Source organism: Antennarius striatus, chromosome 5 (genome assembly GCF_040054535.1).
Source record: "Antennarius striatus isolate MH-2024 chromosome 5, ASM4005453v1, whole genome shotgun sequence".
NCBI lineage: Eukaryota > Metazoa > Chordata > Actinopteri > Lophiiformes > Antennariidae > Antennarius > Antennarius striatus.
The window spans coordinates 16625209-16641651 of NC_090780.1; the positions used below are offsets into that span (position 1 = coordinate 16625209).

Here is a 16443-nt window from a genome sequence, read left to right on the forward strand (position 1 = left end):
TTATTAATGAAGACAGAACTGACACTTTAAACATTGCAGGCATTCTCAAATAAAATGCTTCACTCTAACCGAAACAAGACAATTTGTAGAAATATACTGAAAAATTTCTAGTTCAGTTCAGTCAGACAACTCAGACAGACTTGAAATTTTTATTATTATAACAGCAGGACATTTTTGGTTAGATGCACCCCCACTAATCCCTGCAGATAAGTTTATATGGATATAATCACTCCCTAATATTATTAGGGAGTGATGAGAAAACCTCTTCAACCCAGTTTGAGTTGACTGCTTTAACTAGTACGCAAGTTTTGCTTCATTTGTTTTCATTAGTAATTACAATAAACATAAACATCATGACAAACAACAAAGAGTGACATCCGGTTGTGGCAGGTAAAGGGACACAATGGCCTTTTGGGGCATTTTCTCACAGATGGTTAGCATATTCCTCCTTGCCAACTGAAGGAGCAATGGTTTTGCAGCGCTGACTTTGCACAGAAGCGTACAGATCAGATACCGTGGCGATGGCGTCTGTGCCATCCTCGTCTTCCTTTGAGGACTCTGGCAGCTTCTCTAACTGAACCACATCCGAGTACTCTATCTTTGGAGAGCTGTGGTCAGACTGCAGCCTGGGGGCCTTCAGGGTCAGGTTAGCATAACAGTCCTGAATTTTGGACTACAAAGAGACACGACAAAATAATGTCGCAGCATCATCGAACATCACATAAACACAACAGCAGTCAAGTGAACTTTAAAGATAAATACTGTAAGTCAATTTCTTTTTCTGCTTTATTGGAGGTTGTATGATTAGTAAAATTTTGCCATGATCACCTTAAAAGTCTTATTCATTTGCATTCATTGGTGACATATCTGATAAACATTGTTGCAGAAACAGTGATGCAAATATGATTGCATTTCTGGTTTTTCATTTAATCTGTCATGAAGCAGGACCTGTAGAGTCGTAAGAGTGCTACCTGTGAGTCAGAGTGGACTCTCTGTTGATCCGTTGTTTGTGGTGTAGAATCAGTGCTGGGAAACGACGGCATACCTGTGGAAAAGAACACAACTGAAAGGAGACACAGATAAAATCATGGACCAAAACATATGCAGAAATCACTTACTTGTTTGCACATAGCTTAGGTTTCCATAAATAGGATTTTCTTCCATTTGTCGCAGGCTCTGTCTTTAATTGGACAGTTATGAAATATATTGAAGAAATATATTAATTATCAGTTTGGTGTGATTTAAACAAAAATAATTTTCCCTGTAATGTGAGCAGTAAATATGTAGATTACGTGCCTTTGTCTTTTTTTTGATTGACATATCCCTTTTCCTGTTAAATATGAAAAAAATCAGTAGAGGAAGTGCATATTTTGATACAAGACTTTTAAATCATTTAATTACCTAAGCATCTTGACACACACCAAACAATATTCCAAGATATTGAAATGACCAGCAGCGTGCCAATAACCCCAATTAGCATACGCATTGGCAATGGATCACATGTATTGTTCCCTAATAAAAGAAAAATAAGTAAATTAGTAAAACAGCAGTGTCAGTATTTTTTAAAGCAATGCAGTTTTTGAGTGCATCTTATGCACTTGAACTGAAGGACTTTCTAAAACACCCTTTTAATATTTTCCCATGAATCAAACACTATTTACACTACAATAGTTTGTTTGCTCTCCAACAGTGTCAGCTACTAAAACAATATACTTAAGTGATTTTATGAAATTGACACAAAAATTATTTAAATGGTCAGCTTGCGCCAGTTTACAGGGACTTTTGAAATAAATATCAAAGGTCTAAACATGTTAAAACCATCGTAGCACTCAGAGTACATATTGTAGCTTCTCCACATTCTGCCAAAAAATGACACTATTTAAATAACTGTACTCAGAACACTTGTCATATTAAACAAAGTGAAAATATCTGTGTTGTTCTACGATTGTCAAACACAAAATTTGAACTTGTCTGACTTTCAAGACACAATTGTGCAGTCTGACATCTATCCTTACATCTAGAACGATCACAATAAGACTCACATTTGGATTATGTTTTAACTTCTATGTATATTTATATTCAATCAGTACTTACAACTTGCTGTCACTGTGGTGGTCATCATTTAAAAGAAGCTTCAACAAAGGAGAATTTTCTCTGTTTGTCTCTGTTATGTTATTTCAACTGAGATGTACAACGCTACAGCATCTACTAAGAAAATGCAATGTAATTCATCGGTAGAAAGTTTTTCAACTGACTGTTAACTTGTTACAGGATGTGTGCTTTTGCAGAAAACCACAAACTTTTATAGACTGAGGATATCATCAAGGGAGCAAGTGAGAATGTAAAGTTGATTGAAAATAATCAGGAATATTGGCACACACAAAAACATCAACTAAAACAGTGTCATCATATTGACAATTCACTTAAGCATCTTTGAGAATATTACATCAAATTTACCATATTTGCTCACGTCTACTTATGTTTGTTTTGGTGTTAATGTGTCACAAAAAGTTGAAGGTTAATGAGCAGAAAACCCTTTCAAGCCCTTACAGTAAGTGGGAAAATATTCTTAACCAGTAAATGAACATTTCTAATCACCAAAAGTAACAGAATTGCTAAACTTGGAGGTACGTAAATGATTTTCTCTGCACAAGAAGAACGTGAAGAAGTCTGACCCTGAAAAGTAAATGGGATATGAGCTGTGAAACAATCATAGTGATGTGAAAAGGAGCTATAACATTTCTCAAAGGTGCACATAAGGTGAACTATAAAAATTCACACCGGAACTATGTGAAACTGGAGACTGGAAATCATCATAGTACAAGCACCTCTAACTGTCAGGCTACCATAGTACAATATTTCCATACTGTGTGCAGTGGGCTTCCTGCAGCATAATAATTTACATTTTTATTTAACAGTAAATAAATAAAAAAAATTTTTAAAAAATTTTAAAAAATTTTTTTAACAGTAAATAAAATGTCATAAATTATTCACATTATTAATTTACAGTTATTACTACTGTTTAATGTTTTCTCTGAATGAAAAAGTTGTGTTTTTTGTGTAAATTTTTCCATACTGTGTTTCTTGTGTCTGTGTATACAGTATAACTAGATATCCTTAAATGTTGCATTTTAAATTGTGAGGCAAATTACATTAAAAGAATCAGCTATACATTTTTGCAAAGTATTATAACCATGACGCATAAACCAACTACACGACAGTAAGAAAATGAGTTCCAAATCAGCTCTGCTGGCGTCTACTACTAAAAAATTGCAAACTGTACTATCTTCTTAGGAATTAATGGAATTCTTCAAAGATTCACAGTCTGATTTCCTCCAAATTTTCTCTTGATGAACTTCATATTTGGTTTCAGACAGCATAAAATAATTAAGGATGTGGATGTACAAAAAAGACCTTCAGATTGTCACTGTAGGATATTTCTACCAGCAACATGTCAGGTATAGTTGCCTTGAGATAAAATCTCCAGAAGAAAATGCTGGGGGGCAGTTATAAAAATAAAGGTTTAAAGTCTAACATTTGATTTGAATGAACCTGACAATTCAGTCAGACATTTGCGGCGCCATAAAGATAAAGTCCAGTTCATCCAACCTAGTATGCTACACAGGATCATTAAGATAATTGTCACTGTCAAACATTAAAACATAACATGTTGATCAGTTAACTCTCCTTGCGTGTCAGATTGGTGGCATTTGGTAATGTGAGGTAATTTTTGCATGTTTTTCCATGCTTTGAATACACATTCACATTGTTTCCTCCTTTGAGTCATTCGCACTCATTCTGTTGGTCCTTAATTCACCAAAAAGGATCAATAAAATATTAGTAAAACCATTTCTGTATTCACAAGTCACATAGATGCCAGAACTGCAATAAGTAGAGACAAATCCATTCAACACTGTCATCACGACTTCTTAAAAGAAATAATCTTAGAATTTTTTAAGGGCACAAGGTTTTTTGAAGTCTGTGAATATATGCACAGAATTTTGAAGAAGGAATTTCCAATTCCAATTTCCACCGGTACCCTAATAGTGCCTTATATTAATGTTTAAGGATTTTTAAATCAGCATCAACTATACTGTAAGCTACTGTATGCTAAGTACCCTGGGTACTGGTAACATGGCTGTGTCGATCAAAGTCAAGAATACAAGCACAATAAGAATTTTGATGACCTACACGGTTAAGGTACATGATGGTTAGTTAGTCACAAGCATAACAGAAAATTAAAAAGAGCACATGTTCCAGGTAAAATCGCCAACATTGTCCTCCGACCCAGGACAATTTTAACGCATGACGCACGAGCAGCGCAGAAGAAGCAGAATGTATGAACTTATTCAAACTTTCATACTTTGATCTCGAAAGAGCGAGTGTGTGTGTGTGTGTGTGTCGCTTTCTGAGCAATATACAAAAGCAGCTGGAGCTTTAAAAAAAACCCAACAACAACAACAAAAAAACGGTCGAGCTTCCCGGACCTCCTCCAGACGGGCGGGTCACACACTCCTCTTATCCCGCCTCCTGCGCGCCCTCGTCCCTCTCCCGTCCTGAACGCTGATGTGTTACAAACTTTAGCCCTCAGCTCGGGTAAAATGTTTAGCTACGGGTCAAAACTGCTGCTGCTTTTCCTCCTGGCCTTCCCGTGTGGCTTGATATCGATCGGTAAGTGTCCTTCCGCGTCCCCGTTCGGAGGCTCACGTCAGCCGAACCAGTAGGAACCACAGATCCCAGTTAATCCGCCTCACGTCCATTGACGTGGCAGAATCACTGGTTCACCAGAGCCGCTTGTAGCCTCGAACATCGCGTGGTTATCGTGAACATGGGGAGGTTTTATTCACTGTTCAAGGCTCTGTCACAACAGGGCTGTAGCTCAAATCACGAATGAATGGAATCATCTCGTCCTGCCAGCTGCTGGAGCTGATTTATAAAACATCCGCTTAAACTTGTAACTGTGGGCTCCGATGTCTGTGTGTGAGGTTGTTACAGGTGAGTGTTGGTCAAACACAAGTCAGCGTGGATACAGCAACAGTCGGTGTCTGCTAGGACACGTCACCATAGATAAGATCCTTTTTTTCGTTGTGCGTGCGTGTGCGTGCGTGTGTGCGTGCGCGCACTTCTGTCCGCTGACGCGCGTTTGAACGGAGACTCCTGATGTGCATCCACACTGCGGTGGGAAGAGACGGTGGTCTTGACCCCTCTCATGTGTCTGTGAACGGGACACATGTCTGATATCAGAGTGAACTGTAAGAACCACTGGCCAACATTTACAACAGGCGTGCGACTGAACAACAGAAAATGTCTCTGGGGAGCCAAGTTGATTATGGAAAAAATAATAATAAAGAAATAGGAATGCAGGCATCGCTTTTATTTATTTATTTAATTGATTTATTTATTTTTGTATTTTTAAAATATGATAATTATGGAGCTGTCAGTTTTTAGGATGAGGCCTGGGAGACAAAACAAAGGGTTTTAGGGCTGCTCTTGGTGATCTGTGTAGACACGTGGAGGAGCTACTGTACTACTAAGGAATAAATTCAGCAGAATAAAATGACATGGAGAGAGGTGACTGAAATCCACACAAAACTACTACTACTACTACTACTAGTAGTAGTAGTAGTAGTAGTACTACTACTACTACTACTACTAGTAGTAGTAGTAGTAGTAGAGGTAACGTGTTTAGAGAGAAAATAAAGAGTTTCAACTAAAGTGCACAACATAATATCATCAATAAATGACGTATTTAAGAATAAAGGTATTGTGCTGCATTGAAATGCCTTTATTCAGTGACTGGTTTGTATTTTTGCATGTATTGTCGACTGAATTTCATCTTTCAGGAGTGAAAACATGTTTGCGCTTTTACTTTTCCTGCCACAGTGGGCTTCCTTTGTCATAAAAAAGGAGCTGGAATGTTTTCCAAATTCTTTAATACAGATAAAGTGTAGGATGAATGTTGGTATTTGTTGAAGATTCACAACAACAATACCAATAATTTGTTGTTCAGTGTGCAGCCATGCCTATTGATGTACACTCCAATAACTGAACTGCTTTGTCCTCCAAACCATGCAGGCCACGTGTCTGCAGACCCTGACTCTGCTGAGGACATCGTTGAGGATGCAGACGCTGCAGTAGATGAGGAGGAAGACGATGAAGATGAAGTGCTTGTTGAGGAAGATCAGATACAACCAACGGTATGTGTGGATTAATCACAAACTGGTAAGCAGTAGGTTTATATGTAGATGATATAGTAACAATGTCACGCTGTGTTGCACCTCAGGAAGGAGATGAAGATGATACTGATGAAGAAGCTGATAAAATGTTAACGTCTCACCCCGATGCCGACACAACCATCCTCTTCATTACTGGAGAAGGTTGGTTTCTGTACAGAACTGATCCCCCGATTGAAGACAAATTGATTTTGTTTTTTACAATGTCATTTTTCTGTTCTATTAATTTAATAGCACGTCTCATATGTTTTCCTTTATGTGAGCTCATATTCTCTTATTCTTTTTTTTTATCTACTTGTATCCGTGTAGAATTTCCTGCAAATGAAATTGTGAGGTTCCTGGTGGGTTTTACCAACAAGGGAAGTCAGGATTTCACTGTCCAGTCTTTGGAGGCTTCCTTCCGTTATCCCCAAGACTTCCAGTTCTACATTCAGAACGTATGTTTGACCCCATATCCCATATAAACCACCAGTAGTCCATTTTTTGTGGAGTGGGAGCCATCACACACAATTTACAAATTAGATCATTTCTTGATTTATTGTGACTTTGAGATAATCATAATGATTTGCCTGCCTCAGCATTTTACGATGTAACCATTAAAAGAGTTGTTTTGTGAAAAACTTTTAAACAGGTCCGCGGAGGTAGGTACACAGAAAACTCACACAATAAAGCAACAAGACTCCTATGATGCTAGAATAAATGAGTGGGTTTATTCACCGCAGAGCATAGCAACACAAACAATAAATGCATGGAGCAGACAAACAAACAAGCAAACAATCAAACAAACATGTCTGTGTTGTTAGAATAAAAGTGTATTTCGTCCTCCTCAGAGCACAGAACCCAAAATCACTTCTATGATGCTAGACTAAACGTGTCGTTTATTCCCCGCAGAGCATAGCACTGAACAGGCAATTTTTTGGTTGAGCTAAAGCAATCATATGGTGTCATTCCAAACGAGCTTTGTATCTTACCTTGACACACGGATCGGAGAGCCCACGACCCAGGCAGAATAGCATCAACCAATGCTGGGTGTCCGTACGTAGTCCACAGCTGATTCTAACCTGGAACCGGAAACTCTCTGCCTTTATACGTTTAAACAAACAAGGCCTGCCTGCGAGCCAGGGTGGCCAGCCCCATCCCGCAGGCACCCCTCCTTTCGGTGGCACCAAACTGCTGGAAAAAACAGGTTTCTCAGGCAGTGTGGGGAAGCCCTCACTACACCTGGGAATGCAGTGTAGGAGGTGTTCACATACCCCGAGAAAAACATCTTTATCAGGCGACCTTGCACACTGGAATGGACCAAAGCAACTTTCATGAAAGCAATTAACTGAAAACAAAATGAGAGTCAAATCAGGACACACACAATGCAAATTTCCATTACAAGAGTCTTAAAATATAAGAAGAATAAACATACTTTTTTAATCCCATTGGGGAAATTGTGTTTCCACTCAATCCTAATTTCACACTCATTTATATCAGGACAGGCCCTAATGACTGATAACAGAGGGGCAAAATAATTCACAAAGTCAACCAATCTTATTTAATTTCTCATTTGTTTAAAAACAAACGAGAAATTACGATTGGTTCGTGTTCATCGTATTCATGTGTTTTCACTGTTTCTTAGTGTAACATCTCTGTATTTTAATGATGCGTGTGTTTTGTGTAGTTTACAGCTTTGACTCTGAACACTGTGGTACAGCCCAAGGCTCAGGCCTCCTTCGAGTACTCCTTCATTCCAGCTCAGCCCATGGCAGGCCGTCCATTCGGTCTCGTCATCCTCCTCAACTATCTTGATGCTGAGGTAAGAGGGTTACTCATCATTTATGGATGTGTTTGTGGTTGGATTTGAGATCCATTCATGTTGACACTTTAGATGAAATAATAATTTTGATGACGTTTGACTGTCAAGCTTCACATGAAGCTTCTGTCACACCTCACATGTTGATTCATGAAAATTAATACTGGGTAATGTCATTCTCGGCACCAGTTTGTCTTGATGTTGATATAAAAACTTTTTGAATATGCTGAGTTTTGACTGCTATAACATATTCTCATGTTTATAAAGCGCAGGTCTAAAAATGCACATGACTGTTCTTGAGAGTTCATGCTCCATGCTTACTATTTATTTTCCAACTGTCCTTCAGGGCGGCATGTTCCAGACTGCCATTTACAACCAGACGGTGACCATTACTGAGCAAGAAGAGGGACTGGATGGAGAAACGTAAGGCTTTCTCCCACTGGGTTTCAGTTACATTGCATCATGGACAAACTTGTAAATGAAAATGGACAGTAAGCCACTGGTCTTTTGCAAAATGAGGTTTCTAGATATTATTGAGAACATGAATCCAAAACCTGTACTCTATGCAACACATCTGTGAATCTAATTATTTTGCCCATACATTATGCATTTTTGATTTCCTTGAAGAATACACCTAATGTCTGAAGGTTCACGGCACCATATTTGCAGGTTCATACATATGCAGGAAGTGTATGAACCTGTAAAAGGAGGGGTGATTTTCGTTGTCATCAGTTACTTGAGGAGTGCTCCTGGTATGAGATACTGAAAGTGTCATGAGCAAATTAGATGAGTGAGAGAAATGTTATTTTACATCCAGAAAAAGGTTAAGAAAATATTGATATTACAAATTAGAAGAAACTAATTTCAGGACATAAATGGCCAATTCTGTTGAACTATTCTGTACTCTGTTAAAATATTTAGCAAAGAAACCGCAGGATATTCAGTAGTGTCCAGAGATTTGCTTTCAAACCATGTAAGTTTAGAACTTCATCTCGTCAAACATGCGTCTGTCTCCCTCCACTGGAGGTGAGAGGAACTACATATGTACGCAGTTTCCATTCTCATGTCCCCACAGTTGCCTCCCCTTGAGCTCTGAGAAAGTAGTAGTAGGTGACAAAAGAATGGCCAGTGTGGTAGCATGGGAAAGTCACTACAGACTGCTAGTCTGCAAAATAAAAGAAATACAAATTAATCAGATGGTGGAAAGGTCCAATCTGCATTGTGCAAACTTGTTTGCCAAGGAATGTGCATTTTAACTGGAACATCTGTTCTTTTACATTTAATTGGTAAGCACTTTAGTTATAAATGAAATGCATCACAAAAAACACACTTGGAGCACAGATGGCTGTGACAGCTGTATTCCTGTCATTTTATAGTGAATGTGCACCAGTACTATTTTTATTTTACTGGTTTCTGGTTTGTTCTTGTTCTGATCAAAAATCTTTTTTTCTATAGAATGTTCATGTACGTCTTCCTGGTTGGACTGGTTGCCCTCATGCTCTTTGGCATGTACCAGGTCTTGGAGACTAGGACGGTATGTGCTTGTATTTTGTCAGCTATTCTATTTCAGTGTTTGGATATGCATTTTTAATATTGAGTTGGGCTGTATAGGCCTCCAGCCATCCATTTAATCAATATCAATGTACTTTCATGTGAAAAGTCAATAGCAAGTTTTAAAAGTTGGACATATTGTCTCTCAATTTGTGTTTTGCAGAAAAAGAGACTTCCAGTGAAAATAGAGAAGGGCACAGGGGGGATGAGTGACGTGGATATCAGCTGGATTCCTCAGGAGACCCTCAATGTCATGAGTACGATCACTTTTATGGCGATAAGGAATAAGCTCTATGAGATGTGATAAATTTTTATATTACTTTTTATTGCAATGAAAATTAACTCACATAAATGTTTGATCTTAATCCTGTTTTACAGACAAAGCTTCCCCTAAAGCCTCTCCAAGAAAACGAACCAATAGAGCAGCTGGAGCAGACCAATAAATCTGATTTCATCCATCATTATACTTAATTGATCAATGTTTCTTTCTGGACCGTGGATTCCATTCTGAGCAGTGTGTGTAAGATGTTAGTGTGAATCTCAGCCTGCTGGTGTAACGACTAGAGAGCCTCTTGGACTCCACTGCCCTGACCAGAGCTTCACCATTTAATACCAACAGGACTGAGCAGGATTTCATTTTAAAGGATCTGTGTGTGTGTGTGTGTGTGTGTGTGTGTGTGTGTGTGTGTGTGTGTGTGTGTGTGTGTGTGTGTGTGTGTGTGTGTGTGTGTGTGTGTGTGTGTGTGTGTGTGTGGCAATTGATAAAAGGTCTACCAGTAAGTCATTCAGTTTTTTATGGAAACAGAGAAAAATGAAAGTCAAACACATCGTATCTCTGCCGATATTTATGTCAGGAGGTGATGACAGAGTTAAACGACAATTTATTGGGAGATTTGCTGCCTGCCTATTGATCTGTTTAATGGAATGCCTCCCCTTCCTCTGTCATGTAAAGACCACCGTGCCTTATCTGTACTGTATTTGCCACACCATGACAAGATTCAGTGCTATGCAGTGTAATGTTAACAGTTTAAATCCCTCTGCTTTTAACGTCCAATCACATGTGGCCTGAGTTTGTCCAAAGATTAAACTTGGGACAAAACTTTCTTGGCAGCTGCAATTTTAAGCAGTGTTTAAACAGTGTTCTCTGGAGTCCGGCAGGTTAATTCACCTCTTTATTTTTTCATAGAGGATTTACAAAAATAATAAAAGGGTGAACAAAGTCTATTTGTTGTATTTGTTCTATTTTCTATGTAGCAATTTCCATATTACACTTAAGTCATTGATTCTACTGTATATTGTATATGCAGCATGAATATTCTTTAATTGATCCACGAATCCTCAGGGGGATTCGAACCCAGGACCTTCTTGGTGCGATGCTATCTACTGTAGCACTGTACTCATTTCTGTTTCTATTAAAATTGACATATCATTCATTTATTTGTACAGTGAATAGCAGGTGCAGTGAACTGAAGAAAAGTGAGGCAGTGGGATCCACTAATAACAGGAAGGAACACCCAAACAATGAAATAAGTACGGAGAGGTTCCACGGCGGTTCCTCCCGTGGGAGGTGGGGGCTGTCCGGTGCAGCGGAGGGGGCGATAGGATGAGCTCAGTGCGCGCCAGGGGGCAGTAACGTGAGCGATCTGTCGAAGCAGCTGAAGACGCGCACGCACACACACAGACACACACACACACACACACACACACACACACCGAGTGTTTGTCGCCGGTTCGTCACCGACTCGCGTGAATAATGGGCAGCTAATAAACTCCACGTGACTCCGCTCCTCTCCTTCATTCCCATCCATGAAGGCTTCAAACCTCCTGCTCCTGACTTGAAATGGGATGACATGGGATTTTCCACGTCGATCAAGATCGGATGGATTCTTGCATTTGCTCTGGGTAAGATATGTGTCCCCCCCCCCCCCCCCGTTGGTTTATCTGAGCTATAAATCAATCAGGATGCTGTACTGGATCCTTTATAATGTCATCTCGTATCATCTATCCTCATCCTCATCCTCGCTGCTGATGAGACCTGGCCGACAGTTGGCAGTCCACCCATCTTTCGGTGATCTGTGCGAGACATTGTGAACGCACAATCCTTAGATACAACTCCAGAATCATAGTATACGTTTTGAATGTCACTTTTACTAATATTTGTTGTTAATGCGTATTTTGCGTGATCTTTTATGCATGCTTAACGATATAAGATATAAATAGTAATTTGAAAATAACGCTTAAAAGACTACTGCACCCCATGTGGAAGGAATGCACGACTGCAGCGGTGCAGATGACAGGATAACAAAATGTTTGTATTCACCGGAATTTTAATGATACAGTACTTTATAGAGATACGGATTTAGAAAACAACGTAATCAAACATAATGATGAATGAAGCGTATTTCTTTGTGAACGAGTTGCGTATTTGTGAACAAATGAAGTTAAAGAAAGTGGAAATATGGTGGAAAAAGAGGAACCACTGTGATGCATTCTCAATAATATAACACATTATAAACTCCAATAAAGTCTAAGGATTACCGTACTATGTAAAAATGTTGCACTCCTTCAAAGATATGCTGTAATCTCAGAGATCCATATTCAGATTGAAGCTAGTTACACTTCTGCATAGTGGTGAAACAATGGCCTTTTTAATTTAATTTGCCTTTTACTATCATTAATGGCATTAACAAAATGTTGAACTCTGGCAATGAAAAAAGTGAGAGAGTGGAGACAAAATGTGATCTCTTTGAGATGTTTTGTGGACAAACAAACCAACATGAGGGATCAGATAATTCCTACTGATTCATTTCTCATCTCTTGACCTTTTGAGGATAATAGTTTCACAAGGTTGATAAGGTCTAGTCAAATAAATTACTGTCTGTCTTGCAGTATTCCTCTCCCCAACCTTGTCCGAAGACGCTGTAGATGTGAGGTGTGAGAACGTTTATAAGGACTTCTCTGATTGTGTGCTGAAGCTTGGAGAGAGCATGGACAACTACCAGGAGAATGTGACCAGCGAGAGGGGAGTGATGGCTGTATGCAGGTGACAATAACTTTATCAGTGAAAGAAGGTGTCAGCTCGGTGCATGGGTCATGTTTTCATTTTACTCAAACAGATTTTAAAGAGAAAGGAATAACTTGAATTAAAACTTTTAGCTTATGTTCATAATCTGCAGCACTGTACAAAAGAACTTTTCAGCGTGTATGAAGCACTGAATGAATGAATGAGTGAGTCAATGAATGAATGAGAGGATGAATGAGTGAATGAATGACATATTACAGAACTGTGGAGTAAGAACAATATATCCGATGGTAAAAGTTGCTCCAGAGAAAAAGACCTGATGCCATATAATCACAAAAGAAGAAAAGACAAATTAATAGCGCTGAGACACTGAGCCATTGTTCTAAATAATTTATGACTTTGCTGCAGCAGTAATAAAATCCAAGGGATGTATTTTGTCATTGTTTCTGCATGCACAATACAACCCACTCTGTATTGAAGACAGAAATGTACACATTTGCCTCTTGTTTAGTATCGCACAGTTGCAGTATCATCTGTGCTACTGTTTCATTCTATGATGCAGTTGCCATGGTAATTAAAGCATGCTTTGACTGACTTCAAGCCAGTTTAGCCATCTGAGTGATAGATTGTTGGCAAATGAATCAATCTGTGTCAGCCTGTGCCCCTCTGCATGCTGTAACTAAGATGATCTCAGTGTTAAATGGCAGAAGTAGTGCTGATTTGTCAATCTTTATTTGCTACAGCCACTGGGAAACTTTCCACACATGTGCCCTCACAGCCCTGTCCCACTGTCAGGAGGAAGTCAGCTCTATCTGGGAGACCCTCAGACAGGATTCCAGGAAAATGCGTTTTCAGGGAAGTCTGTTTGACCTATGCAGCCCCAGCTCCTCTCCAAACACAAAAGCACCTCTTGCTGCCCTCGTCCTGCCGGTGGTGGGCATGCTGATCATGACTGGACATGACTGGTCCCCTGTATAGATGAGGTTGAGAAAATTGGGAGGGGTCAGGCCACCTGGGGACAAATTTAAAGCCAAAATTTATAGCCAAGGATTTTAGAACAGCGAATATTTCAATAAAGATTATTTTGACATGGAGGTCTGTGACGAGCCCATCGATGTTTGCTGTGATGAGAAATGTTTCTGTTTGATCCTCTCTTATGTCAAGAGTAGACATTCCTGCCAACTAATCAGTCCAGGCTAAAAAAGCAAGGACTCCCAAGTATTCAACAGATGTCATGCACCTTGTTAGGAAGGTTTGCAACAAAATGCCAATTACATCCAATATGACTTAATCGAAGATGTCTGCAATTGAAGCTATAAATTTTGCTACAGTTTTTGTGAGTAGATCCATAAAAGCAGCTGAACTGCAGTTTGAATATAAGACAGAGAGGAGTTGATACATTGTGTGCACTCCTTTTAGCATGCATTATATTGTTGGGTTTGCCGAGTATCGATATGATACTTTCAGCAGCCAGTTAGCTTCTACTTAGCATGTATCCAGTATGGTTTAGAAATGCTTTTGCACACTATTCCACATAACACTATAAATTTTCATGATTATGTTATCCTGATTAAAGAAATGAAATATAGAACGTTGATTGGTGAGCAGTTGTCATAAATACTTCTCTGCATGACAGCAAACCAGTGCTTTACTTTATCTTAAACATTAAAATATTTTTGACTTTGTGACACAAAGTACTATCATAGCACAAGAAACCATTCAAAGGAGCAATTCACCAAAAAGCAGCAATATCTCATCAATTTAAAACTCACTTTATGTAATGTGTCTATGTATAGGTCAATACATTTTGTGGACACATGGCTTATAAAAAGACAATCCTGACATTAATCTGATAAATGTAATTACACCAAGGTTGTGACTTAACAATGTTCAGATGTTTATAGGTGGAATTCCCCTAAAATGAGGTCATTTTTTCTGTAAATGTTATCCAAGGCTTCAAAAGCAGCCATTCATGAATATCATCAGCAGAGATAAGCTCACAGGAGTTATAGTCTGTATTATTCACTCTTCTGATAAATAAAACATTACAAACTGTGTGGGATGACATTATAATCTCCCTGATGTGAGTCAATTTATGTTCAGTTTTCCTTCATTAAAATGTTACTTGCAATAGTCACCTGCTCAGAGTAACTGAAAAAACAAGCAATAGCATCAGTTTGTTTTATTTTCATTTGCATATTTTTTCTAGCACTCATGGTAAAAATAAGCATTTAAAAAATCTGAATGATTTTTGTTGTGCTGAATAGTCTCACCTCTTTACTCACAAATGCATGATAACTTTAGTGACAGTGTTTCAACAGTGTTGATTATACATTGGATAAAGTGGACAGTGATTTTGATCTGTGCATGAAGTTAAGTCATAATTCCACAATGTATCAGTATCATTTTACTCAAAATTCATCAAATAGTCACCCCCATGACCCTTAGCATGTTTGTTCCAGTTGTTTATATTATTTAATGTTTCACAAGTTGCAGCATCATGCCATTCTTTGAGTCTATGGTAGTAAGAATACAAAAACAGTTGCAATGTCTGCAAAGCATGAACAAGATGTACTATCACTTCTCAAGAGAGAGGACTCTTATCAGTTCCTATGCTGCTGAAGAAAGCATGAAAATTATTGTAATATTGTTAAATTATGATGACAGTTTAAACATTGACATAACATCTGAATGTAAAAACAGGTTGAGTATGTGTGTATTTGATTGAAAAGTACACTACAGTATTGACAAACCAGTATATGGTATTGTGTTTGTAATAATAAAGCACCATGCTTAAAGCATAGCATCTGCCTGTATGTGTGCATCAGCAGAAAGGTCTGGTGGCAATGCTGCTGCTACAGAGATGGGGATTGCTCAAGAAGAAGATGAAAAAAGGTAAAGAAGATAAAATAACAAAGAAAATGATGAAGTATAATATCTGAGTACAAGTAAGCCATCCACTTAGTATTATCTGGGTCTTGAAGTCATAACTATTTCAATCAGTGGCTGCCATCCCACTGTAGTCTCAGCTGGCAGGAATTTCCTTGACTCACTAACATATTAGCACTTTATCTATTATTAGATTGTTCAAAAATGTCTGAAGATGCTGTGAATGTTTGGTATGAATCGACCAAAAAAATGTGGGTTACATAGTTTTTCAGTCTTTGAGACACCAATTCCTGCCATGAACATCTGATCATTTCCATTCATGTATTGTTCTAGTATATGAAAGTAATTTGCTCTCAAAAGTTTTAAACTTAAATGTGGGTTTCATTAGGAAGAAAATGCTTCCAAGACACATACAGTCATCCTGGTCCACATGGAGTATTTCTTCTTTGCAACAATGATATCCTCATTTACTACAGGAGTTTCTAGGTGCCCCTAGAGCAAAATGTTAATGACTTTCACAACCAGCACCCCTCAACTCATTAGTAAGTCCATCTGCTTCTCTCCACCCAGAGAATTCCAGGTGAATTCATTGGAAGACCTACATTTAATGTCCAATGCATGACTGCTAATTTTTTCTCCATTTCCTGATAGTTTCACATTATTTCCACATGTGCAGGTAGTGTTTTAATAAGCAGCACACTTACAAAGGTACTTACATTGCACAATAGTAGGTGGATGATGGTCCCAAGAACCTACATTTCAATCTTCAGAAGAAAAAATGTGTTCACTGCTTCCATATTTGAAAAGTGCAGTCAGCAGTTTAAGGATTGCAATTAGCTTGTTATCCTTACTTTCTCAATAATCTAAGTTGGCTGCTAAACATGTGGAAAACATGAGCATAGAGCATTACACTGATGAAACATGGCATTGCTATATTACAGAATATGACT

General features: G+C 38.5%; 3 protein-coding genes across 4 annotated transcripts; 2 read left to right on the top strand and 1 right to left on the bottom strand.

Annotated features, from left to right (window-relative positions):
- Positions 1 to 168: 168 nt before the first annotated feature.
- Positions 169 to 4621, bottom strand: LOC137595813 (signaling threshold-regulating transmembrane adapter 1-like). 2 transcript variants are annotated; one of them, XM_068316133.1, is made up of 6 exons: positions 4488 to 4621; positions 1402 to 1512; positions 1297 to 1330; positions 1119 to 1180; positions 972 to 1045; positions 169 to 673 (listed from the first exon to the last, which is right to left on the bottom strand). In XM_068316133.1, exons 2-6 carry the CDS (start codon positions 1484 to 1486, stop codon positions 425 to 427), a joined length of 504 nt encoding a protein of 167 aa, XP_068172234.1. In that variant the 5' UTR covers positions 1487 to 1512; positions 4488 to 4621; the 3' UTR covers positions 169 to 424. The 2 variants fall into 2 exon arrangements, with proteins under 2 accessions (XP_068172234.1, XP_068172233.1); XM_068316132.1 differs by lacking the exon at positions 4488 to 4621 and adding an exon at positions 2095 to 2810.
- On the top strand, positions 4512 to 10802 carry LOC137595812 (translocon-associated protein subunit alpha-like). The gene is made up of 9 exons (XM_068316131.1): positions 4512 to 4671; positions 6076 to 6197; positions 6284 to 6377; positions 6543 to 6670; positions 7900 to 8034; positions 8378 to 8454; positions 9487 to 9565; positions 9746 to 9839; positions 9961 to 10802. The coding sequence occupies exons 1-9, from the start codon at positions 4602 to 4604 to the stop codon at positions 10023 to 10025; spliced, it is 864 nt and encodes a 287-aa protein (XP_068172232.1). The 5' UTR covers positions 4512 to 4601; the 3' UTR covers positions 10026 to 10802.
- Positions 10803 to 11215: 413 nt separating this feature from the next.
- On the top strand, positions 11216 to 15399 carry LOC137595959 (neuritin-like). The gene is made up of 3 exons (XM_068316342.1): positions 11216 to 11484; positions 12472 to 12625; positions 13348 to 15399. The coding sequence occupies exons 1-3, from the start codon at positions 11433 to 11435 to the stop codon at positions 13580 to 13582; spliced, it is 441 nt and encodes a 146-aa protein (XP_068172443.1). The 5' UTR covers positions 11216 to 11432; the 3' UTR covers positions 13583 to 15399.
- Positions 15400 to 16443: the final 1044 nt, after the last annotated feature.

Coding starts and splice junctions, on each gene's coding strand:
- LOC137595813 (XM_068316132.1), bottom strand. CDS start 2,122: ATGATGACCACCACAGTGACAGCAAGTT. Junction 1,513..2,094: donor CACCACAGTGACAGCAAGTT/GTAAGTACTGAT, acceptor TTCTTTTATTAG/GGAACAATACATGTGATCCA. Junction 1,181..1,296: donor CAATCAAAAAAAAGACAAAG/GCACGTAATCTA, acceptor GTCCAATTAAAG/ACAGAGCCTGCGACAAATGG.
- LOC137595812 (XM_068316131.1), top strand. CDS start 4,602: ATGTTTAGCTACGGGTCAAAACTGCTGCTGCTTTTCCTCCTGGCCTTC. Junction 8,455..9,486: donor GAGGGACTGGATGGAGAAAC/GTAAGGCTTTCT, acceptor TTTTTTCTATAG/AATGTTCATGTACGTCTTCC. Junction 9,840..9,960: donor GGAGACCCTCAATGTCATGA/GTACGATCACTT, acceptor CCTGTTTTACAG/ACAAAGCTTCCCCTAAAGCC.
- LOC137595959 (XM_068316342.1), top strand. CDS start 11,433: ATGGGATTTTCCACGTCGATCAAGATCGGATGGATTCTTGCATTTGCT. Junction 11,485..12,471: donor GATTCTTGCATTTGCTCTGG/GTAAGATATGTG, acceptor TCTGTCTTGCAG/TATTCCTCTCCCCAACCTTG. Junction 12,626..13,347: donor GGAGTGATGGCTGTATGCAG/GTGACAATAACT, acceptor TATTTGCTACAG/CCACTGGGAAACTTTCCACA.